Source organism: Pelophylax lessonae (assembly GCF_965119305.1).
Source record: "Pelophylax lessonae genome assembly, chromosome: 2".
In the NCBI taxonomy this organism is placed as follows: domain Eukaryota; kingdom Metazoa; phylum Chordata; class Amphibia; order Anura; family Ranidae; genus Pelophylax; species Pelophylax lessonae.
In genome coordinates, this window is record NC_138769.1 from 674,870,746 (window position 1) to 674,897,869 (window position 27,124).

The 27,124-nt window shown below is 41.7% G+C and overlaps 1 protein-coding gene across 3 annotated transcripts in view; it reads right to left on the reverse strand.

Annotated features, from left to right (window-relative positions):
- The window catches only part of CNTN5 (contactin 5), a 2,223,160-nt gene that overhangs the window by 233,556 nt on the left and 1,962,480 nt on the right, over nucleotides 1–27,124 (reverse strand). For all 3 annotated transcript variants that reach the window (XM_082244684.1, XM_082244682.1, XM_082244683.1), the window contains 2 exons: nucleotides 19,378–19,505; nucleotides 5,916–6,091 (listed from right to left, as the gene is read on the reverse strand). In XM_082244684.1, the coding sequence (XP_082100810.1) occupies nucleotides 5,916–6,091; nucleotides 19,378–19,505 (304 nt within the window). The remainder of the gene's footprint in view (nucleotides 1–5,915; nucleotides 6,092–19,377; nucleotides 19,506–27,124) is intronic.

The following is a 27,124-nucleotide window of genomic DNA, read 5'->3' on the forward strand; positions in this document are numbered from 1 at the left end:
GATCTGAATTGTTTTATTTCCATTAGATGATAATTGCTGATTTTTAGATGTTTTTTCTGTTATGTTTTTTATATATATATGTGTTTGTAAGATCCATACGGAGCATCGCGGTTACACGTCCTTTTTAGCTTTTATGAGAAGATTTTAGAATTGTATTTACTATCTTATTTGACATTTGTCATTTTTTCAAAAAGATTTTTAAAGGAAGTTTTTTAAAAAAAGAGTTTTTTAAAAAAGAGGTTTTTTTTGGAAATTTTTAGGTAATTTTACCTTTAGAAAATTAAAATTATTATATTATGCACTATGCATTGTCACTTTATGTCCTGTTAAAGGTTCTGTGCCCCTAGCATTCACGAAGTGCAATAGTATATTTATTAGCTCTTAATTACATTGACAGAGGCAGAGAGGAACTGATCCGTGCCTTTTCCCCAGTTTCCGGTCTGTAAATAAGAGTTTTTGTTAGCTCCGGAGTCACCAGGAAGTAGGGCTGGCTTTTTTCCCTATTCTAAAATGGAAACCTGAGAGTTTCCTGTTCCGCCCTGGGATGATTGGTCCGGTTGCTTAGCAGCATCAATAAATAGCGTGCGGGTGCCGCCCCCCACGTACCCCGCTGAAGAAGTCACGCCCACTGACGCAACGTACGGGGGAGGAGCTGTGACGTCACCCACGACGCTCCGAAGGGATCGCACACCGAGCGGGCAGCTGGCTGTGCTGTTTTACACATATGCTGTTCGTTATGCACTGGGATAGTGCCATGTTTGTAAGTGCAATACCTTTTATCATTTAATAAATTGTTGAATATAGGGAGAGCACTAGATGTCCTTTTGTTCCCTCCTCTATGATGGAATCTCTTACTCTATGATCGGTCTGAGGTTGGAGGTTGGAGGCAAAGCTGAGCAGATTGGGAGCCCATCAGGTGTTTGATAACACACTGCGCTATGACCCTAGAGGTCTGGGAATTGAGGTGAGAGGCTAGCACATACTCTGGTGATGGAGTCACTTATGAAGAGGTGCAATAGTTTCATCCTTCACAGCTCGGGTTTCCCTTAATCTTATGGCTTGGATTTGTGGCATTTAAAGGACTCTTCTTTACCTTCATTTTATGCTTGCACAGTATTTGTGATTTAATTGTTCAGTCAGGACGTTTTCACAATTATACAGTCTGAGTTTATATTTTACATTATATATATTTTCTATTGTAGCGCTGCACCCCTTTTGTATTTTATGTTTTCTCTGGGTTTTGATAGATTTGACCTTTATTGGTGTCCAGCAGCTTTTATTCCATTTTGCTGATTGTAGCGCTGAATGAGTTTTCATTCCTTCACTAATGATTTGGACAGGGGCACAATTATAACTTTCTCAGTTAGTTACTTATTTGACACCAATGGCATTATTTGACAGCATCTGTACTTATGTGGTTTTCATTTGATCAAAAAAAAAAAAAAAATATGCAAAACCATTTACATGGGTAATGCCCCCAGCTGCAACACACTACCTCAGAGATCATCTCCAAAAAAACTGCAGACGCAGCAGGATCTACTGTATAAATCCAAGGTCACTACAAGTTGACCACACTGAATAGAGAAGGCCACACTGATGATGAACCTCTATATATTCACATTTGTCTTTCTAGAGCATAAGGAGGATGGGTGGGGATTTCTCCCAGCATCTGCAGATTTCCAATTGGACTTGGCACACTACTCTAAACAGACTACCCTGTCAGCCTAAAGCCACCTAATCAGATAAACAACCTCTATATAACCAACTTGTAAACCATTTATCATTTTGGTTCCTGGGCTCATCTTTCCACCTTACCATTTACAACAGGGTTTCTCAACCTCTTTTTGGTCAAGACACCTTTTAAAATCCTGCAGGCACCCAATTCTAAAATTTTAAAAATGAAATTCATATTTTTCACACAATGAAGCAACATCCACAGACTTAGGACACCCAACATTATTCTTTCAAAGCAAATACACCTTTTCAAACTGGTACTGCCTAGTATTCCACTGTTTCTCTCCTCCCTCAGTTTCTCTTTCTAACTCAGCTAATGTGACCCCAGTGCCGATGGAGAGGAACAGGGGAGGGGCAAACAAGGATTCCGTGTAGGCACCCAACATCCACCTTATCAACTGATCATGTCATTGGTTGTTAGGATGCAAGAGGGTGGAAGGTTGTATAGGTGCACACTGAAACCTGTGGCCTTGTGTATGTAAAAAGCAGACTTCATCCACTCACTGCCTGGTATATAGTTTTTTGGGCTATTTTTAGGCATTTTGCCCAGGCACCCCTGAAGAAATCTGAGCACCCGGGTTGAAAAAGGCTGAATTAGACCCTGCACTTAGCTTTTTCTACTTTCCAGCCAATCTGATCTGAGCTTCTTAATGAGGGACAGTCTGATGAATGACATAATTCTCCCCCCCCCCCCCCCCAAGTCAAAAATTCTGAAACATGCAGTGAAAGCATTAAAAAAATACTTTTCTCAATGGAGGAGGAGGAAGTTTGGGGCAAACTCCTGTCCAGAGCCTTTTCTTTTGAATTGGACCTGTTGACCCTAAGCTATTAACCATTGCATCTTTGGAAGTTCAGAGCCAGAAACAGGACAGACATCCCTGGAGTGCAGATTTCTCCAAGATCTAGGTACTTTCACAATGTGCAACATACTTCATTACTGGTAATTTGAGTCACTAAAGCTCTAGGGCTAAAAATAGTTTTTAGCTAAACTTCAGCTTTAATTTTTATCACAAATAAACATTTATCATTTAAAAATACCAGTTAGTAGTCTCTTCAGTTAGATTAATGGGTAATAAATTACACACCAATTAGACTGCAGTGCCCAAAACTACCATGCCAATAAATACTGTAACATAGTGGGAACTAGTGGTGCACCGAAATTTCGGCAACCAAAATTTTCGGCCAAAAATGGGTCTATCCCATTTCGGACAAAAACGGGTCATATATGCCGAAAATGAATGGCAACCGCAGCAGCAGCTTTCACTTTACCTTATATGGTGCTCCCGAGACCCGCTGTTTGTACCTCCTCATCCGCCCTGTGCTAGACTGGTTGCTAGAATCGCCAGCCGCCTGGTGTCTAGTCACCAGTGACGTCACGGTCCCGAGAGGAAAGCGAGGCAGAGAAGAGGACCCAGCATGCAGAGCGGAGGAGGATCTTCCTCGTCCTCCTCCGCGTCTATTACTGAGTCTCTGGCTCCACCCACCTCCTCCCTCCATCTTCTACTGTATGGCCGCTGCGGATAGGAAGGACAGGAGCAGAACCAGAACCAGAGTCAACCTGCTATCTGTGGGGAGCAGTGAGTGACAACATATTATGTGTTATGGTGTACATCATTGTTTCCCTATACTTAGCTACCCCCTGGCACTATACCTGTATAATACATACAGTAATCTATACACAGGCTGTAGCTATTTTAAAAACATTTGGGGAGGGGGGGGGAGTAATTTTTGGTTTTGGTTTTCGGCCAAGGGCATCCTGAAATTTCGGTATCTGTTTTCGGCCCAGAATTTTCATTTCAGTGCATCCCTAGTGGGAACATAAGGAAAGTATCTCCAAAACTTAAAGGCAACAAGCAGGCAGCACCACATGCCCAAATGCCTTTAAGTACTGGAGAAAAACCCCTAGCAAATTGGGGCTCCGTTCAAAATATTAAAAAGGAAAAACTGATTGATTCCACTTGTCAGTTTTGACACTTTTGTTTTACAAAAGTAGACTACGTCAGTTTAAGAGAATTGTCCAAAGGTCCCATTACTAAAAAAAAAAAATTGACAAGCATGGTTGTAGCCATGGAAGTCAAGACTTGATTGCTGGATTGTCTAGAAAGTCAAAGTTCTACAGTAAACAAAAAAAACACCAAAAAAAATAAAAAGGGCAGGATCAACAGACCATTTGGTCTTTTTCTACCATCATGTTTTTAATAAGATGCTAAATAATATCAAATGCCCTGTCTTTACATACCTAGTCAAAGTAGGAGTACCCATTTATAAAAATTCCAAACTAAGATAAAAATTCAAGTCTTGGCCAACCCTCCACTGCCTCCAGTACCTCTCTGTTCACCTGCTGATGGCTGCCCTAATTGACCAAAAGAATAGGTGTGGGTGGGGGCAAAAAGAGTCAGTATGAGGCTTAAAGTGTTACTAAACCCAGGAGCCTGCATTCACCATGTCTGGTCTCTCACAGTACACAGAACATGGAAATGCAATTATTTTAATAAATATAAACTGCTAAATACCTTTTCTCATCAGCAGTATATAGTAGTGTTGTGACTTCTATCAGTGTCTGGTTAATGCTTTTAGGAGGAGTTTTTATTCTCCTCTGATGGCCTTTGAGGCTGCATGACCCCTGACCCTCTGTCTGGACAGGGCTAATTGACCCTGTGCCGATCACATGCACCCACCCACAAAATAAAAAACCCCTCTATCAATACACACAAAACTGAGCATGTGCAAAGTGCCCCCAAGGCTCTGTGCTATCGGGAGATGGATTGGGGACAGTGGAATGAGGGCAGGATCAGAAAAGACAGTATCAAAAAGCCTTTTTACATAATGCAGAGCATTAACCCCTTAGGTTCCACAGTGAGTATAAGAAGCATGCTTTACTGCATATACAGACTGATTTTACTGTTGTGGGTTTAGAAACACTTTAACTTTCTCATTAGAATGTAAAAAAATGACTACATGATATGACTCAAAATGTAGAAAGATTCAAATTCGTGCAGTGGCCTCTAGGTGTCTGCATTTTTTTTTTTTTACTCAGGTAGTAATAAAACCATGACACCGCATTCACGCTGAAGCGGCACGACTTCGGGGGCGACCTGTGAAGTCGGGTGCAGCGCGACTTTGGCGCGACTTGCACGGACTTCATAAAATGAATGTCTATGCAAGTCGCTCCAGGTCGCCCCGAAGTAGTACAGGAACCTTTTTCTAAGTCTGAGCGACTTGTGTCGCTCCTATTAGAACCGTTCCTGTACCACACAATGGACCGCGACGGTCCGCAACTTGTCAGGCTGACAAGTCGTATTAGTGCGAATGGACTCTTATTAGTTTATTTTTAAATTTAGGAAGAAACAGTTCTTTCTTGTATGCATTATAAATAAATAATTTTAAAATACAATTTACGGTTTAAAATAATTACACTTTTTTTTTTTTTTTTTTTTACTTGAAGCAATTGAAAAATGCAGAGATTTTAAATGAGCACCCACAACGGTTGTTTTGCTCCCTGCTGGATGAGAAACAGGCCAGCGAAAAGTTTGTAATAACACACATTTAGATATTTGAAAAGAAAGCCAATAAACTAAAACTGCACGTCTAGAGATATATAATTTAGATGACTTTTTGAAAAGAGACTTAACAAAAAAAAATCTATATAAAAGAAGAACAATCTATATCTCTTTGCTGAATAGACTGATAAATTGAGAAAATTGTGTTGCTTTTTTTATGAACAAAAATATTGCTGAAAAATACTTTATTTCATATTTTATCAGTCTGCATTGAAATGGTAAAGTATTTTCAGTACCACCACAACATCCAATTCAAACACAGTCAGCTCTTTGAGTGCTTTGTGTGTTCTTAGTCAGAGCTAGTTATAATGTCAGCTGGATATATGAGTTTGAAAAGTAACATTATTACTTATTGTATGAAAGATGTGTACATGCTTCTTAGAAATTTCAACATCCTGTTTATTCACCTCTTGCAACATTCATTTACTAATTTAAAGAGATCTTCCACCCATGCCATTTAAACATCTACAAGCTTCAACTGGACAAAAACCTTGTTCTCCAAAACACGTGAACTTTCAGTGGCCCAACTGCATTGCACATCATGGTTGTAAGACAGGCCAATAATTATGGCAATACAATAACAATAATTATAATATTATAGTAAACGGTTTATGCACTTACAGCTCTAATACTTTCAAAATGTCCATCATCTTTGTCGAAGTCCACAGGTTGCTCATTTAAGGTCCAGAAGAAGGAAACATCTAATAGAGGATCATGAATCGCCTTGCAGCTGAGCACCACGCTTTCCCCGACTGTCAGTTCTGTTCTTTTTGGAGTTAGCTCAATTTTTGTTGGTTCTAAATGGAGATAAATGGATACAGGGAATATATTAACTGTATGCCTATAATACAGTATACAATCTATTTGGACAGCGTCAGAAGGCTTGAACCCACTCTTAACAAGATCAAATGGTAACGTTGTGTAGGGCTCGTTGGTTGGTCTTAGGCTTCTCAGTCTGAAAAGGAATTATCATCTGTCTATGGTGGTTATTATATTATCTATATCATAAGCCACTGGGCAGCACAGTGGCTTAGTGGTTAGCACTTCTGCCTGGTAGCACTAGTATTCTCACTTTGAATCCCAACCACAACACTACATGCATGGAGTTTGAATGTTCTCTCTATGCTAGTGTGGTTTCCTTTGGGTACGCTGGTTTCTTCCCACATTCCAAAGACAGGCTTCTAGGTAAATTGGCTCCTCTCTAAATTCACATTAATGTGAGTTAGGGACCTTAGATAGTAAGCTCCTTGAGGGCAGGGACTGATGTGAATGTACAATATATATATGGCAATTGTCAGTGCTATATACCTGTAGATACCTGTAATAATAAAATGTGTCTATTTTATTTATGACTTTAGGGTCCCATTTACATTTGCTTTGGCTTCAACACACATTAAAGGAGTTGTGAAGGCAGAAGGTTTTTTATCTTAAGGCATTCTATGCTTTAAGATAAAAAGCTTTCTGTGTGCACCAGTATCCCAGCACCCCCTAATACTTACCTGAGCCCCATCTCTGTCCAGCAATGTCCACAAGTCCCTTGGCTCTCTGGGACTATCTCTAGTGATTGGCTGAGACACAGCAGCGGCACCATTGGCTCCTGTGGCTGTCAGTCAAAGCCAGTTAGCCAATCAGGAGGGGGGGCAAAATGCAGCTCAGTGTCTGAATGGACACACAGAGCTGCAGCTTGGCTCAGGTGCCCCCATAGCAAGCTACTTGCTGTGGGGGCACTCAATGGGAGGGATGGGCTAGGAACAGCAAAGAGAGACCCGAGAAGAGGAGGATCTAGGCTGCCCTGTGCAAAACCAACTGTACAGGGCAGGTGAGTAAAACATGTTTGCTATTTAAAAAAAAAAAAAAAAATAGACTTTACAAATTTTAGGGATGATCGACCTTTTGAAAAGTTTGGTTCGACCAGAACACCCAAATTTCCGGAAAGTTTGGTTCGGATTCCAGAACCCCATTGCAATCAATGGGACCCAAACTTCTGGAATCAAAAAAACACAATTTTGAAGCCCTAAAACCCAATAAATGCCCCTAAAAAGTGCCTAGGGTTCTGGGTCATGCCCCAGGGACTATGAATCAGGCAAAAAAGTTCTTAAAAACTGTCGTTTTTGATAGAGAGACAATTATTAAAAAAAAATTGTTGGGAAAAAAATGAGATTTCTTTGGATTTAGTGTCTGGGGGGGGGGGGGGGTCTAAAAAGTGCACCTGTGAAGTTTCAGCTCTGTAGCATGTCCAGAACCAGAAAAAAACTGATTATTTTTCTTAGAATTTCAGTAGCGCAGGGATGGTGTTACCCTCCTTTCACACCTGGGCGTTTTTGTTTCAGGCGTTTTTTTTTGAACTTCTGTATAGGGGTATATATATATATATATATATATATATATATATATATATATGTGTGTGTGCGTGTGTGTGTGTGTGTGTCTGTGTGTATATAAGTCAGTTCACCCTAAACTACACTACGGTCACCCTGACATGGCAGAGTCAGTTCACCCTAAACTACACTACAGTCACCCTGACATGGCAGAGTTCGGTCACCCTGACATGGCAGAGTCAGTTCACCCTAAACTACACTACGGGCACCCTGACATGGCAGAGTCAGGTCACCCTAAACTACACTACGGTCACCCTGACATGGCAGAGTCAGTTCACCCTAAACTACACTACGGGCACCCTGACATGGCAGAGTCAGGTCACCCTAAACTACACTACGGTCACCCTGACATGGCAGAGTCAGGTCACCTAAACTACACTACGATCACCCTGACATGGCAGAGTCAGGTCACCTAAACTACACTACGGTCACCCTGACATGGCAGAGTCAGGTCACCCTAAACTACACTACAGTCACCCTGACACTTAAAGCTATCCCTACAAAAACTAGATTTTTGAATTTAACTATAGTGGTATATAGTACCCTAACTACACTGCATATCCCTTCCCTCACACTAATAATTGCAAAATGACACTGGAGCTTTACAAGCAGCAGGAGAAACACAAATGCTTCCACTCTCTTCCACAGCCTCTGTATTACAGTGCTAGTGGTTTGGCGGGGCTATGTTATATACTGGGGGGCGTATTTACTCCTGATTGGCCTCTGGACCCCGTAGTCACTCCAATCACATTCCTAGCAGACTCCTGCCCCCTCAATTGGCTTTTACTGATGTTTCTGGGCCAATCACGGGCTTTTAAAGCCCAGTTCCTGTCCCATTGTATTTTGGGTGGTTCTGGTGGCCGAATTCCGAACTTTTACTGCAAAAAGTTCAGAATTCGGCCGAATTTCGAACACCCAATGTTCGGGTCGTACCGATGGTCGACCCGAACCGTTCGATCATCATTATTTACAATCACTTGAAAGCGCCTATAACTTAAACAAGCTTTTGTGATGTATTTTTGATGCTTTGGTGGTGCTTGGATGAACTTTCAGTGGTGCTTTGATGAAGTTTCAGTGATACTTTGGTGATGCCCTTTTGAAGCTTTGTTGAAACTTGGCAGATGCCCTGTGTGTGTGGATATCTCATATCTACAATTTCTCCAAAACGAAGCGAAGCTAAAGCTGAATTAAAGCTTCTCAAAATCTGCAGGTGCTTCAAGCGAGCTTTGTCATAGACCTCTATGGAGGCTTTGAAGAACCACTAAAATGACATGGAGTATAGGTTTTGAAGCGAAGCTGAAGCAAAGCAAAAGGTGTAAACAGGACTGTAAGTGAACCATTTTGTTTAGTGACAGGAGCCTTAACTGACATTAGAGCTTAAGGCTCCATTCATATATTGGCGTCTCGGATCGCGAGCAGAATCGCCAGGATTCTGCCCATGATCCTAAATCATTGCAAATGGTAGGACGCCCATGCAATTCCCGTGGCTTGCAATAGCACCCCATAAAAAATTGCGCAAATAGAATCTCGGGACGCCTGTCCAAAAAAAGTTCAAGAACTTCTTTTGGGTGACAGGCATCCCACAATTCTGTTTGCGCAGGTTTACAGCGATTCGTCGGGTGACAATCGCGGCAAAATCGCACCGCATTTGGGTTGCCATTGCAAGTCACAGGAATTGCACAGGCATCCCACGATTTGCAATGATTTGGGATTCTGGGCAGAATCGTGCCAATATGTGAATGTAGCCTTAAAAAAGCGTGTCTGAAACCCTGTTTTAAAGCAAGTATTAATGAAACATAGAAACATAGAAACATAGAATGTGTCGGCAGATAAGAACCATTTGGCCCATCTAGTCTGCCCAATATAATGAGCCCAAATCTTTTTATTGGAGAACTATTTATTTCAGAATAATGGTGTGTTTCTGAATAAACCTGTAAGCTTTGGTTGTCTGTGGGTAAACAAGATAACTGTTCCTGAAATGGATAAATTAGATTTTTCAAGGATAACATCTGCTCAAATGTATATTTCTGAATGCTCATATGAGAAGTTTCCACCATGTAACATGAGTTAATTAGCAAGCAATTATGTTATTTTCTGTATTAAAATTTGTATAAAATTCATGCTGTTCAGACTGTGGGTCAGATAAACCTTTGTAGGTGTGCCAAATAATCTCCTTTTTTTAGATTCGCCTAATAATTAAATTAAAAGGGTTTGAAATTGAATATGTGACTAGTGCTGAAAAAAAAAATGCCTTGAAGAATGTCTGCCCCCCCCCCCCCACCCATAACTTCTTGAATGCCTATCTGAATTCTGTATTCTATTGAGTAGTTCCTCGGGGGAGTGACCTCCTGCCAAACCTTTTTCCCCCTCTTTCTTTTCTCTCCTCTCCTCCACTCCCTCGCCCCCCCTCATTATTACTAACCCCCTATTTTCTTCTTTCTCTCCCTCTCTTTTCCTCCCTGAGTCCATTATATGGAATGTTTTTTCTGCAAAGTCTGGTCATTCATTTTTCCTTCCTTTTTTTTCTTTTGCAACCTAGACTTGGCCAATCCCTACACTTGTCTCGTCTGGAGTGCAGCCAAGGTCAGGATACTGTTTCAAAATGTTATTCTTGTTCTGTCAGTACAATGGATGTTCATACTTACAGCGTTTGTTACCCCAACACTTCATATTCCTGATATGTTCTCTTTGTATTGCTTCCTTTGTGTGAGATCCCTGGTGTTCCTGCTACTTCCCTTGCTTTCCCATTAAAAACTGACCGCACTAAGCAGAACAGCTCACCGTTGTCAGTTCTCTAGCTATTCCGGGAACTCCGTGTACTCTCCTCCAATGATCAGACTTGTCCTGACATGCCCCACTGCACAGCCATTCACTGGGAGCTCAGTGTGCTGTTGCTTCTCTTCCCCCCAGCCCTTATGCAGCTGAGAACAGAGGGAAAGTAATAATTTTTTAAAAAAAAAGGGAAAAAAGGTATTTATAATGTTTTTTTTTTGTTTGTTTGTTTTTTTCATATGTATACAACATTTTTTTGTCTTTACTTTTTATTTTAAACTAAATGGGTTGTTTTACAAAGTTAATGTTTACAAAAACTTTAAGGTGATGGTAGAGTTTATTGGTATAATATTATCTTCTCACTTAGGACTGCTTCCTAGGTCAACAGACTTTATTTACTATGTTTATAGAGCCTGATAGGCTTCTCATGCTTACCATTGGTTCAACGGTGGGCCTCTTGCACTATGTTTGTTAACAAACTGTGTGGAACTGTTTGTATCATTCTGTGTTTGTACTTTGTGAGAAAAATTCTATAAATTAGGAATTAACCCCCCTTCATGACCAGGGCATTTATTGCGATAGGGCACTACGTTAATTTAATTGACAATTGCGCAGTCATGCGATGCTGTACCCAAATAAAATGTATATATTTTTTTCCCCCACAAATAGAGCTTTTATTTGGTGGTATTTGATCTCCTCTGTATTTTCTTTTTTTTTTTTGTTGCGCTATAAACAGAAAAAGACTGATGATTTTGAGGGGGAAAAAAAAACAATATTTTTTACTTTTTTTGTGTTTAAAACATATGACATTTTTGACACTTTTTTGGGGACCAGTGAGACCAATACAGTGATCAGTGCTAAATAATATGCACTGTAACTGTACTAATGATACTGGCAGGGAAGGGGTCAACATCAGTGGTGATCAGAGGGTTAAATGTGCTCTTAGGGAATGCTTGCTAACTGTATGGGGGAGTTGCTTTAACTGTGGGAAGACAGAGATTTGTGTTCCTGCTTAGCAGAAACACTGGATTTCCATCTTCCCTACTAACAGAACAGCGATCTGCCTTATTTATATAGGAAGACCACCATTCTGCCTCTCTCAGGAACGATGGGTGGGTCCCAGCGGACATCAGGTCTGCCAGACCTGCTGATTGACTCCCGCTGTGTCCAATCACAGTAGGAGTGGGTCACCGGCGGCACGCATGCTAGCCCCAGACCCAGAGGGGCAGAATCACATACCTGTACGGGATTCTGCATAGAGGAGCCACCGCCCCGCAATAAATATACAGTACGTGGGGCTGTCAGCAAGGGGTTAAAAAAAAATATCCCAAGTGCGACATTTTGTACAAAAAGTCTCACAATCTACAGCAAATAAATAATGGTACAGAAAATGTCAATATTTAGCGCAACAGAGGTGTGCAATGGTGCGGGAAGAAGATAATGACATAAGACAGTTACACATTCTACTATGCATCAAATAAATATGTTTTGTGTGACATGGTCGTTTATGCAATGCCCCGAAATAAGATGTCAGGTGAGACAATTTGCATTTCTGAAGAATTATCAATCTTGATCTATAAGGGGGGGGGGAGAAGATTACCAGTGCCTCATCCTGAAGAATTGCATACTAAAAAATATTGCAAGACATTGTCCTGCTATGGTGGACTTTAATGGCATGCCATTAAAGTGACATTAAAGTCCACCATAGCAGGACAATGTCATTAATGTCAATGCCATTAAAGTGACATTAAAGTCCACCATAGCAGGACAATGTCTTGCAAAATTTTCTAGTAATTACCAATCTTGGTTTCCTAGCCCCGTGTGTCTCGAGAGATAATCAACATCAAACATCAAAGGGCTTTCATAATTGTCTGTATTGCTCTCCATTACGTGACTGATAAAAAATTGATTTTATTTAATCTATTTTGGCCTTTTTTACCAGTCCACTCTCTCCTTAACAATTCTTAGAGGAATCAGCCAGGGTGCTGGTTCATTAACAAAGAAATATAAGTGTGTAGGGAGTAAGGAGCTCCTTGTACAAAAATTCATACTTCAGAAATCATAGACAGGGTTCAATTTATTAAAATATTAATGGTCAAAAAGAAAAAAAAGTCAACACATTTCAGGGGACAAGGTACTTCTTCAGGGCTTCGGGGCTTAGTAGAACAGACCAGAAGGCTTTTTGGCAATAAACTATAGCCCTTGGCTTTTTGAGGCTCCTCCTGTGTGTGTCCGTGTCAGCTTAGTGGCAAAAAAAAAGAAAAAGTGCTGCCTTGATCTCTTGAAATACATTGGATACATCCACTTTCCTTGTATCCACCCAAAATAAAAAATGTGCTATTTAACACACTGAAATCTACCAACATTTTTAAAGCGGTAGTATACCGCTTTTTTCACTTTTAAGTACAGGTAAGCCTATAATAAGGCTTACCTGTAGGTACAATTAATATCTCCTAAACCGGCACGGTTTAGGAGATATTTGCAGTGCATGCAGCCGCTCACGCGAGCAGCGCATGTGCTCTAAAGGTCCGACGGACCTTGAGCTTCCCTTGCCGGGAGCTTGCCGGAAAATTACTCCCGCGCGCATGCACGGGAGTGATGTCATCGCGGCTCCGACCAATCACAGCGCCGGAGTCACCGAACCCGGAAGAGACGCCGTGGGATCATATCAGCGCCCGCAGCAGTGTCCGGGGGTCCGTGTCGGGGCTTCGTTCTAAGGTAAGTAATTCATAATGAGCTAGTATGCGATGCATACTAGCTCATTATGCCTTTGTCTTGCAGGTTTTTATTATTTTAGGTTTACAACCGCTTTAATTCCTTTTAATTTTAAAAGTTTTAATTCTACAGGATTCTCAGTGAAGTTACATCTAATTCTAAATGTTCAGACGTGCAAAAAGAACTTTCACTATGTTCACCTAAAAAAAGATAATATGACCGAGTCACAAAACTATAAAGCTATAAGGGTTGCCATTACAGCACATTATTTGCTCTTTTTAATTATCTCTTGCTTTTTGTAATTTAGTAACAGCTTTACTGCACAGTTCAGATACATTTACTGCAAGCAAATTATTGTATCAATTTTTGCAGTAGTTTGAGTGTAAATGTCAATTCAAGCTTCAGGTAGGTTATAATTCTGAGTTTCAATACGTGTCTTTCGAGAAGAGCAGAAAATGGAAGCCATTTGAGGTGGTAATAAAAAAACAATTTACAAGATAACATAACGATTTTTAAGAAATAAAGACTTTAAATGATTAGCTATTTTATGCATAGAAATGAATGACTGCACACCTTAGCAACATTTACGTTTGTGAACTGACCATTTTGGAAAGAAAATTGTAATAGGATAAAATGCCAAACGCAGTTAAAAATTGCTTCATTATTTCAGTGAACTGACCCACATATCTATTATAAATAATACCCCCTTTCTGCTTATTATAAATACATATAGCAGTTATTAATTCAAACAAATGGTGAATATAATGTTTTGCATTCCTGAGTAACATTTATTCAGGAATTGCCATATTTAAGTGGTTGTAAAGGCAGAAGGTTTTTTATCTTAATGCATTCTATGCATTAGCATAAAAAAACCTTCAGTGTGCAGCAGCCCCCCACAAAGCCCCCTAATACTTAACTGAGCCCCATCTCGATCCAGCGATAATGCATCAGAGACTTGGCTGTCCAGGACTTTCCCTCCTGATTGGCACACATTGGCATTGGAGACACATTGCGGGCATCATTGGCCTCCGCTGCTGTCAATCAAAGTCAGTGAGCCAATGAGGAGAGAGAGGGGGCGTGGATACACAGAGCAGCTGCTTGCTGTGGGGGCACTTGGAAGGAGGGAGGGGCCAGGAGCGCTGAAGAGGGACAAGAGAAGAGGAAAATCTGGGCTGCTCTGCGCAAAACCATCACCCAAAGCAGGTAAATATAACATGTTTGTTATTTTTAAACAGAAAAAAATAGACTTTAGTATCACTGTAAAATGTATGTATGAGCAGAAAAAAAAATTGGATAAAAGACTCTGAAATACATGCATGGATACAAAACAAAATACCCTTTGATCCTGCCGGAAATCCAGTGAACTATAAACGTCCTGCACTGCATGTCTGTGTACAGTCCCCCCCCCCCCTCTCCCCCACACCCCCACCACCAGCCCCCCTCATATTTACCTGAGCCTGATCCTGATCCAGCACTGTGCCCATGAGCAGCATCACTGCTCTCTCTCTCTCTCCTCACTGGCTCAGACACATCAGTAGGGGCCACTGGCTCCTGCTGCTTTCAATCACAGCCAGGAAAGAGGAGCAGGGGCTGAGCCACACTGTGTGTGTCAATAGACACACAGAGCAGATAAGTATACCATGCTTGTTATTTAAAAAACATATTCCCTTTTCAACCACTTTAAGGATTTTTAGGCAGATAAATCATATTTTTTGTACTTGACTTTAACACTTTTAGGCTGGGTTTACAGGAATGCATCCCCGCATCCAATTGGCATAACAGGAGACTGTGACCGGTTCTCAATGGAGTCGGTTCACCCAGCTCCAAGGCAGCCACGGTCCACACTGGAAAAGAGTCCTGTGCACCTTTGGTTCTGTTTAAGGTCTGAATGGGCAAAAATTTGGACCTGATTCCCACCTGAAACAGGGAACGTGAATGCACCGGGCCTCCAGCCGCGAGACTTGGCCGCAGCTGGTGTGAACCCAGCCTAAAGGAAAAGTTCACCTTTTGTAACATGGTACACCTATATTCATGGTGTACCATGTAACGTGCTAATGTAGCACTGGCTCTCGCACTCTCCCAATCCCCTGTTGTGACAATCCCCTGTTTACAAAAATAAAATAGCAAATGCACATTTTTTTTTTACCTGCAAAAAAAATGTGCATTATTATTATTCTTATTATTTTTTCAGTGAACTTATCCTTTAGGCCCCTTTCACACGGCTCGGTTCTGTCGACAGAGCCATGCTGCTCAGCAGGGGATCGATCCGCTCTGTGTGCGGAGATGGAGCTGTCAGATCCCCGCTGTCCTCTATGGGGGAATCACATGAGAACGGGCCGCCTGTCCGTTCTCATCCGATCCGCTGGACGGATGGAAAATAGGGTTTCTATCCATCCGGATTTGACGGACAGGATTGGATCGGATGTCAGTGGACATGTCTCCACTGACATCCAATGCCCCATAGAAATGCATGGGGCATCCGTTAAGATCCGCCTGAAAAACTGACAGGTGGATCTGAATGGTCCGCAAGTGTGAAAGGGGCCTTAATCCAAAAATAAACGAAGAGCCTTGCTTTCTAGCAGCTGTGAGTGAATCTGTAAAAAAAAAAAAAAAAATTGATTCACCTGAATCTTAGAAACCAGAATTTCCTTGTTGAATTCTCAGGAGACTAATCAACACAGACTGATACCTGAAGTTTAGCAAAAAATTCCAGACTGTCAACAAACTGAAGTTACACTGAACGAAGGGTGCGTTCCCTTACGCACCATAGACCATAGGTATTTAAAATATAACTTTCTTAATTTCTGTCAGTAATTTTGTAAATAAGTAATTTTTCTCCTTCACTGATGTGCGCTGATGAGGCTGCACTGATGGGCACTAATAGGCTGCACTGATGGGTACTGATGACGTGGCACTTATGGGCACTGATGGGGTGGCACTGATAGGGAGGCACTAATATGCTGCACTGATGGGCACTGATAGGCAGCACTGATAGGCGGCACTAAGGGGCACTGAGAGGTGGCACTAATAGGTGGCACTGAGGGGCACTGACGGATGGCACTGATAGGTAGCACTAATGGGTACTGTCGGGTGGCACTGATAGGCGGCACTGATGGGCAAAAAAGATGAGCTGGCACTGATGGACACTGACTGGCAGCACTATGAGCACTGATTGAGGTCACTGTGGGCACTGATTGGGTTCACTGATGGGCATTGGTTGGTGTGTCTGATGGGTTATGGGCACTGTTTTTAGTTTACTGTAATCAGGGCACTGATGATCAGTGCCCTGATTACCTGTTCTAGACTCCCCTTTGAGGAGGAGCCGCTGATTGGCTCTGCTCACTACACACTCTGACAGTGTGAGGCAAGGAGTGCCGATTAAAGGCACTTCCTCATTTACATGTGACCGGCTGTGATTGGACACAGTTAATCACATGGGTAAAGAGCAACGTAATTGGCTCTTTACCAAGATCAGGGTCGCGCTGTGTCCTAAGAACACAGCATGGCCACGATCGCCATGCTGCGGGCCCTCGCGGGCACATGAAAGCGGCTGTTCTGTGGCGCCGTCATATGCCATCCTCCCAGAATGAGAGCTGCCACTGTAATTTGATGGTGGGCGGGCGACAAGTGGTTAATATATGTTATATTCTTGTGTAAACACCTTGGTTTGCTTCCATTTTTAAACAGCATACAACTGAGAAGACAGACCATTTTTCAGAGTTCCCAGTATTCTGTTCATTTAACCACTTAAGCCCCGGAGGATTTGGCTGCTAAAGGACCAGGGGTTTTTTTGCGATTTTTTACTGCGTGACTTTAACGGACAATTGCGCGGTCGTGCGACGCTGTACCTAAACGAATTTGACGTCCTTTTTTTCCCACAAACAGAGCTTTCTTTTGGTGGTATTTGATCACCTGTGCGATTTTTTGATCACGCGCTATAAACAAAAAAAGAGCGTAAATTTTGCAAAAATAACAATATTTTTCACATTTTTTTATATGAAATTCCCCAAAAAAAAAAGTAAAAATCAAAATTTTTTAACATTTTTCGGCCAATTTGTTTTATGCTACCTATGTTTGGTAAAAAAAATCGCAAAAAGCGTATTTTGATTGGTTTGCGCAAAAGTTATCGCGTTTACTAACAAAGAGAAAGATTTTTGTCATTTTTGGTGTTTTTTTTTTTAACGCGTAATGGCGGCGATCTGCGATTTTTTTTTCGGTACTGCGACATTGCGGCGGACAGATCGGACCCTTGACTGACATTTTTGACACTTTTGGGGTTACCAGTGACATTACTGCAGTAATCAGTGCTATACATATGCACTGTTACTGCAAAAATGACACTGGCAGGGAAGGGGTTAACTTTATTGGACAGGGAGGGGTTAAGTGTGTCCTAGGGGCGTGCTTTCTACTGTGTAGGGACATTCCTATTGGTGTAAAAGCAAAGATCAACCGTTCTACATAGTAGAACGGTCAGATCTTTACTTTTACACAGGGAGAACTGACAGGCAGCTTGTTTACACAAGCTGCTCTGTCTTTCTCCCTTCACAGGAGCGATCGCAGTGTGACCGGCGGACATCGAGTCCGCCGGTCACACGCACTGACTTGCCTGTGAACGAGCCGCGGCGGGCGCGCGCCTCGGCGGGCGCGCGCCCGCCCGCGATAGGCTCGCAAGTCAGTGACAGGCGAGTGACGTACCGATACGTCACTCTGCCTGGCCGGGGCTGACCGCCGCAGTATATAGTCGTGCGGCGGTCGGCAACCGGTTAAGTTGTGATGTCAGCAACCTCCCTCCTCCCCAGCCCCAAACTCTATAGAGATCCTTGTGTGTCTGCAGTCTCCTGAGAATACACTGAACGAAGGGCGCCTTTCCTTACACACCATAAACCATAGGTATTTGAAATATAACTTTTATTCTACTACTGACCAGACAAGTGTGTCTTGCCTACAGTCAAGCATGGCGGTGGGAGTGTCATGGTCTGGAACTGCATGAGTGCTGCCGGCACTGGGGAGCTACAGTTCATTGAGGGAACCATGAATGCCAACATTTACTGTGACATACAGAAGCGGAGCATGATCTCCTCCATTCGGAGACTGGGCTGCAGGGCAGTATTTCAACATGATAACAGCCCTAAACACGCCTCCAAGACGGCCACTGCCTTGCTTAAGAAGCTGAGGGTAAAGGTGTCTCCAAACCTAAACCCTATTGAGCATCTGTGGGGCATCCTCAAAGGGAAGGTAGAGGAGCGCAAGGTCTCTAACATCCTCCAGCTCTGTGATGTCATCATGGAGGAGTGGAAGAGGACTCCAGTGGCAACCTGTGAAGCTCTGGTGAACCCCATGCCCAAGGGGGTTAAGGCAGTGCTGGAAAATAATGGTGGCCACACAAAATACTGACACTTTGGGCCCAATTTGGGCATTTTAATTTAGAGGGTATACTCACTTTTGTTGCCAGCAATTTAGACATTAATGGCTGTGTGTTGAGTTATTTTGAGGGGACAGCAAATTGACACTGTTATACTAGCTGTACGCTCACATATTTACATTGTAGCAAAGTGTAATTTCTTCAATGTTGTCACATGAAAAGATATAATAAAATATTTACAAAAATGTGAGGGGTGTACTCACTTTTTATATATATATATATATATATATATATATATATATATATATATATATATATATATATATATATACATACACACACACAGACACATTTATATACAGACAGACGGACAGACAGACACACTCATACCACTGCTTGCCTGCACATTTCTCCTCTCTGGATGAATACTCATGGATCTCTGCAGTCTCCTGTTATCTCCACCCTCATCCAGCCCCCTCCAGCTTTGCAGCTCTCTTTGGCTTTCCTATGACTCATCCCTCCTCCCTTGCTGACAAACTCTCATGAGAGTGAGAGTGAGAGAGAGAGAGAGCTGTGCATGATGACATTAGCCTAGGCTAATGACCAGACAAGAAAGAGGAAGTGGGCTGTATAAGGTATTACTGGCAGAAACAAATGATTTACTATCCAACGTTAAAACAACAAGGGCAGAGGATTTATAAGATGGAAAGATGAAAAAATGACTGTAGAGTGACTTTAAGTTTTTATATAATTTGCACACTTCACAGAACCTACTTTCTAATATAGAGAACAAAGGGACGTTAGGTTGCATATTTCTACACTTGGCATGCTTTATAAGTAAAATAAATCACAGTACCTGTAACAGACACAACTGCTGTAATTTCTGCAGAGCCAAACACGTTCTCCCCTCGGCATGTGTATTTTCCTTCATCTGACTTAGAAGTGTTGAAGATCTGTAAACTTCCATCTGGAAGAACTGCTATCCTGGAAAAAACAAACCTGTTATTTTACATGTTCACTTCTATAGTCACGTATCTTTCATAGAATACAAACTGTTAATTTATGTCCTTGTGATAACAATACAAACTGTTAATGCATGTTCTTGTGATGTAGCTTCTAATAAAAACTTCTACTATACACTTACTTCATCTACCCCCTTCAATGTTGGAGGTTTTAAAATGACTTTTTGGTAAGATTCCAGTTGTCAAGTTTATACAATAATGCAATTGCTTTTTAGGATATATCCTAACATTTAAATGAGAAGTATGGGAAACATTTTTTTTGAAGAGTCATACTTACCTAGGTGGATGCAGCATCGGTTCGATGCTACATCTGTCCCCTGGTGCCTCTAAGACTGAAAACCGGGCGATTAAACACTGCTGATTGCTCAGGTCTCAGAGCTCTGTGAGAACAGAGCTGGTGACTGTCAGCCATCGGCTCTCTGCTCTTCCCCTCAACCCCCACCCTCCGCTCACTTGAGTGCTGGACTGTGGAGGGAGCTTTGGCTGTTATTCTCCTTCAAAGGCCATCTCTGAGCAACCTTACTACCCCATCTCCAATCTCTCCCTCACATCCATTTACCCGTTTAAAAAAAAAAAAAGGCTTTTTCACTCAACTTAGACCAGTGGTTCTCAACTCCGGTCCTTGGGGCCCACCAACAGGCCAGGTTTGCAAGATAACTAAATTACATCACAGGTGATCTAATTTGCTGCTCAGTGATTGCAGTATTCTAGTCTGCATCTCCCCAAGGTAATACTTAAAATATGGCCTGTTAGTGGGTCCTGAGGACCGGAGTTGAGAACTACTGTCTTAAACTGTAATCAAATGTCCCACGCCAGTGTCTGTTCTAGGAGTGAAGACTGGTGAACCATGGCTGATGCCTGGACTGTTGGCAACTGGTCCCATTGCTGCCCCTCTTTATGACCCTATTATATTTTGTAGACTGAGAGGACCCCACTGCTGGACAGCCAATGACAAGTATCCATGTTACCCAGAAAGTAATGTGGGCAACCCCATCTCCCACCTTCAGATGAAAAACTGAAGACCTGGTTTATTACGTTTCAGTATTTGGGACATTTTGTGGCTGGTGTTTTTTAAGGGAGTTGCCTGGAGTGGTGATTTAAAGGCTAAGTTCAACTTTGATTAAAAAAAAAAATAAAGGAAAAAAAAATGCACATCTTTTTTCGGGTAAAAAAATGTGCATTTATTAATCTTTTACTCTGCAGTCTGCAGGGTATTGCACCTGAGATCAGCAGGTAGTGAGTGCAATGCCTGGATCCTGCAGACTCTCAGTGCACTGTCTGCCTGTACCTCGGATATGGGCTGACAGTTACTGAATGGCAGGAGGAATCAATGGACAAGAGTGCTTACCGGCACCTTCGCAGTTCAGTGAGAACTACAAGCTTTCAGCTGCAAAGATCAATGGTACATGTAGTTCATTTATAAATGAAAAATATACCCGCGCCCTTATAGAGCAGCGTACTCTTACACTTGGAATGTATGATATTGCAATTATAAAGGTACTTTAACTACTTCAATACAGGGCACTTTCACCTGCCCAGGCCAATTTTTAGCTTTCAGCGCTCTCACACTTTGAATGACAATTGCGCGGTCATGCTACACTGTACCCATATGAAATTTTTATCATTTTTTCACACAAATAGAGCTTTTTTTAGTGGTATTTAATCACCGTTGGGTTTTTTATTTCTTACAAAAAAAAAAAGACAGAAAATTTTGAAAAAAAAAGTTTTTCTTATTTTCTGTGAGTAAATTTTGAAAATAAGTAATTTTTCTCCTTCACTGATGTGCACTGATGGGCACCGATAGGCTGCACTGAAGGGCACTGATGAGGTGGCATTTATGGGCATTGATGAGGTGGCACTGATGAGGAGGTACTAATATGCCACACTGATTGGCACTGATAGGCGGCACTGGTGAGCACTGATAGGTGGCACTGATGGGCACTGGAAAGTGGCACTGATGGGCACTGAGAGGTGGCACTGATGGGCACTGATAGGCGGCACTGACGGGCGGCATTGCTTGACACTGATGGGCAGCACAGATGAGCAGGCACTGACTGGCAACACTATGGGCACTGATTATGTGCACTGTGGGTGCTGAAGATGGGCATTGTGGGCACTGATGGTGGGCGCTGTTTTTGAGTTTTTCTACTAATTTCTGTAATCAGGGCACTATATATATATATATATATATATATATATACCCCCTTTGTACTTATGATTCTGTATGTTAAAACAATTTAATACATGTAGATTGAATAAATCACTTTGAAAAACACACCCCTATCATTTCTAGCTATGGCCATCTTGAGTAAGGGTAGATGATTCATATAGCAATTGCTGCCAGGAATCTATCAGCCCTTAGCTAAGGCATACAGGCAAGAGGGCATGCTTAGCTGAGAAAGCCACCCCCCCCCCCCCCCCCCCAATGAAAGAAAATAGCGCCCTTAAGACTCCTGGGATATATGACATCATTTGGCCTAGGCCAGAAAATAGGAAGCTAATGAAGAAATGTAAAAAAAAAAAAAATAAAGTTTAAGAAATGTAAATAAAATATACCTTCCTATCTATTTAGAGATCCTGCCAGCATAAGGATTAAAAATAGTTAATGCTGAATGAGAGAGTATAGTTCCACTTTCATGTAGGATTCTTGCATACTAATTTATTCTTCCACATGCTAAGACTGCACTGTAAATATAAAATTCAAGGCACATACATGCATTCAGAAAATGTTTATTGAATGCAAATATAAATTCCTAGTGTTTTTCTTTCATACGCTAATGCAAAAAGACTTATGCAAAAGAAATAACACAGCATTTACAGCATTTAAAAAGATTGTCATTGTAATCACTGCAAGAGAAAATTGCTGATTGATTTATCCATTCACGAAATATAATTGTTTATTTGCTTTGATAAGACAGATGCATCCCAACAGAATGATACATTGAAGTGTATCTAAACCCAGAACTAAAAATTGTAATGTATAGCAACGTACTTAGATGTGATGGCTGCATTAGTTTTCTTTTTTAGTCTTTTGTTTCCTTTTGTTTTGTTTCCTTATTTTAACCTGGTGATCCGGCCAATAACACCTTATGTATTCGTGTATTATGTATTCATGTGTCTTTAGTGCACTGGATGAGCAGTGGAGACACCTTTGGATAGCAGCATTGTTAATCTGGGAGAGGGTAGTTTAATCGTTTAATCACTTTAAGACCAGGCATATTTTTGACACTTGGTGTTTACAAGCTAAAATCAGTTTTTTTGCTATAAAACTAATTAGAACCCCCAAACATTATATATATATATTTTTTAGCAGAGACCCTAGAGAATAAAATGGAGATATTTGCAATATTTCTTATCACACCGTATTTGCGCAGCGGTCTTCCAAACGCAAGTTTTTGGGAAAAAAAATCACTTTTTTTAATTAAAAAATTTGAAAACAGATAATTTTACGCTGAGTAAATAGATATCCAACATGTAATGCTTCAAAATTGCGCACGCTCACGGAATGGCGACAAACTTTGCTACTTAAAAATCCCATAGGCGACATTTTAAAAATGTCTACAGGTTACCAGCTTAGAGTTACAGAGGAGGTCTAGGGCTCAAATGATTGCTCGCGCTCTAACGATTGCGGCGATACCTCACTTGTGTGGTTTGAACACAGTTTACATATGTGGGCGGGACTTCCATATGCGTTCGCTTCTGCGTGCCAGCTAATGGGGACAGGGCCCTTTAATTATTTTTTTTTTTTCCTATTTATTTTATTTATTATTTTTTATTTTTACACCATTTAAAAAAAAAAAAATATCATTTTTATTCCTATTACAAGGAATGTAAACATCCATTGTAATAGAAATAGGCATGACAGGTCCTCTTTATTGTGAGATCTGGGGACAAAAAGCCTCAGACATCACAATTACACTAAAAAAAGGAAAAAAAAAGTTTATAAAAAAATCGTCCCTTTAAACCGGTTGCTAGGCAACAACGTTTGATGTTGCTCCGGTCCTCCAAGTTCATAGAGTCAAGTGAGGGCCATCTTGCCCTCACTCGACTTTCTGTCTCAGAGGATCCAGGACTGGATAATTTTGCCCGCTGCCGGCGGGTCCGGTAAGCGGGGGAAACGGCAAGGATGCGGCAGGATTCACCTCTTCCGCCGCACCGTAAGGGTGATCCCACAGTGAATCAGCCGCTGGGACCACCCTTACCTGAAAGCCGACCGCCCGCCGTTTAAAAAAATACCGGGGTTATGGGGGCTATCTGCTGCCATAACCCCGGTATTTAGCTTTAAACAACCGACGTAAGTAGGCGTTAGAAAGTCGGTAAGTGGATAAGATGCACTGCCATATTTGGTAAGTGGTTAAAATGATTGTTTATTGGCTTAGATACTCTTTGAGTATTATAATTTAGTTGTAGATTTTCTATGTAAACATGTTCCTGTTTAGGGACATATTTCAATATATATATTTACTGTTTTAACATTCAGAACTAACAGTTTTATGCAATTTATGTAATGAGTTTCAACCCAGCTTGAGTTCACTTCAAATGTACCCATCAAAGTTCACCTTATTTTATTTTAAGGGGCACGCCGATGGGCACATTTTATGTTAAGGGGGCACATTGATGGGCATTTTTTATGTTAAGAGGCACTCTGATGATGGGCACATTTTATGTTAAGGGGCACTCTGATGGGCACATTTTAGGTTAAGGGGGCACTTTGATGGGCATATTTTATGTTAAGAGGCATTGTGATGGGCACATTTTATGTTAAGAGGCACGCTGATGGGCACATTTTATGTTAACGGGCATGTTGGTGGGCATGTTTTATATTAGGGGCACACTGATGGGCACATTTTATGTTAAGGGGCACTCTGATGGGCACATTTTATGTTAAGGGGCACTCTGATGGGCACATTTTAGGTTAAGGGGGCACTTTGATGGGCATATTTTATGTTAAGAGGCATTGTGATGGGCACATTTTATGTTAAGAGGCACGCTGATGGGCATATTTTATGTTAAGAGGCACGCTGATGGGCACCTTTTATGTTAAGAGGCACGCTGATGGGCACCTTTTATGTTAAGAGGCACGCTGATGGGCACATTTTATGTTAAGGGGCACTCTGATGAGCACATTTTGTGTTAAGGGGGCACGTTGATGGGCATGTTTTATGTTAAGAGGCACTCTGATGGGCATATTTTATGTAAAGGGACACTCTGATGGGCACCTTTTATTTTAAGTGGCACGCTGATGGGCATATTTTATGTTAAAAGGCACTCTGATGGGCACATTTTATGTTAAGGGGCATGTTGATGGGCATGTTTTATGTTAAGAGGTACTGTGATGGGCATATTTTAATTTTTTTATCCAAGTGATCTTTATTGATTTTTCTTAAGTACAATAAAAACAAGGAAAAGACATAAGTAGTCAAACATTAAATACAACATTTGTTCCATCTAAGGTAGAATACGCATTCCAAGCTGTGGTAAACAATCAGTGTTGGGAGGACTTTGTTAAACAACTGATGTGTAAAGTAAAGTATATATCGATAGAGGGAAGTGATGTGGGGGAGAGGGAGGAATAGCGAGGAGGTAGGTGCTGGGAGGGATGGGGGCAAGGAGGGGGTGGGGCACCCGTAGAGATCGTTGAGTGGATAATTGAATACAGATTTTACTTGAAGGTTTCTAATTAGTGCATTTTGGGTGTTGTAGCCATTGTGACCACGTGGTTTTAAACTTCTCTAGCGTGAGATTTTTTTGGCTACTAGCTTTTCCATTTTGCACTGGTAGCTGAGTTTAACAGACTCAACAATAGTGTTTGGCATGGAAGGACTTTCTGTGGTTTTCCATAATCTTGTAGTGCTGACTCAGTTTGGCAGCAGGTAGTAGGTGGATAATAGTTGATGGGCACATTTTATGTTAAGGGGCACTCTGATGGGCACACCAAAATGTGCCCATCAGTGTGCCCCTAATATAAAATGTGCCCATCAGTGTGCTCCCTAACATAAAATGTGCCCATCAGAGTGCCCCTTAACATAAAATGTGCCCATCAGTCATCCCCTAATATAAAATGTTCCCATCAGGGTGCCCCTAATATAAAATGTTCCCATCAGCGTGCCTCTTAACATAAAAGGTGCCCATCAGCGTGCCTCTTAACATAAAATATGCCCATCAGCGTGCCTCTTAACATAAAATGTGCCCATCACAATGCCTCTTAACATAAAATATGCCCATCAAAGTGCCCCCTTAACCTAAAATGTGCCCATCAGAGTGCCCCTTAACATAAAATGTGCCCATCAGAGTGCCCCTTAACATAAAATGTGCCCATCAGAGTGCTCCTTAACATAAAATGTGCCCTTCAGAGAGCTCCTTAACATAAAATGTGCCCACCAGTCATCCCCTAATATAAAATGTGGCCATTGGTGTGCCCCTAATATAAAATGTTCCCATCAGGGTGCCCCTAATATAAAATGTTCCCATCAGGGTGCCCCTTAACATAAAATGTGCCCATCAGGGTGCCCCTTAAAATAACATGTGCCCAGCAGAGTGCCCCTTAACATAAAATGTGCCCATCAATGTGCTCCTTAACCACTTGCCGACCGCCGCACGACTATCTACGTCGGCGGTCAGCCCCTCACAGGCAAACTAACGTAGGGCTACGTTGCTTGCTTGTGAGGGTCTAGGGAGCGAGCGCGCGCCCCCCGGGGCGCGCTCCCGCTCCCGCGTGGTCACGGACCCCCCCGCGCGTGTGACCAGCGGACCCGATGTCCGCCGGTCACTCGGCGATCGGCGGGGGAGAGGGAGAATGTCAGGCAGCTTGTGTAAACAAACTGCCTGTCATTCTCCTCGCTGCAAAGACACTGATAAAACGGATCTGGTATGTAGATCCGTTGATCAGTGTCCTTACAGCTAGAGCCACAGCCAATCACAGTAGAAACCACGCCCCTAGGGACACACACAGCCCCTCCCTTCCAAATAAAGTTAACCCCTTCACTACCAGTGTATTTTTACAGTAACAGTGCATATGTATAGCACTGATTACTGTAGAAATGTCACTGGTAACCCCAAAAGTGTCAAAAATGTCAGTCAAGGGTCCGATCTGTCCGCCGCAATGTCGCAGTACCGCAAAAAAAATCGCAGATCGCCGCCATTACGCGTTAAAAAAAAAAACAACAAAAATGACAAAAATCTTTCCCTTTGTTAGTAAACGCGATAACTTTTGCGCAAACCAATCAAAATACGCTTTTTGCGATTTTTTTTTACCAAACATAGGTAGCATAAAATAAATTGGCCGAAAATTTTTAAAAATTTTGATTTTTACATTTTTTTTTGGAGGAATTTCATATAAAAAAATGTGAAAAATATTGCTATTTTTGCAAAATTGACGCTCTTTTTTTGTTTATAGCGCGTGATCAAAAAATCGCACAGGTGATCAAATACCACCAAAAGAAAGCTCTGTTTGTGGGAAAAAAAGGACGTCAAATTCGTTTAGGTACAGCGTCGCACGACCGCGCAATTGTGCGTTAAATTCACGCAGTGCCGAATCGCAAAATACCCCCTGGTCGGAATGGGGGTAAAATCTTCCGGGGC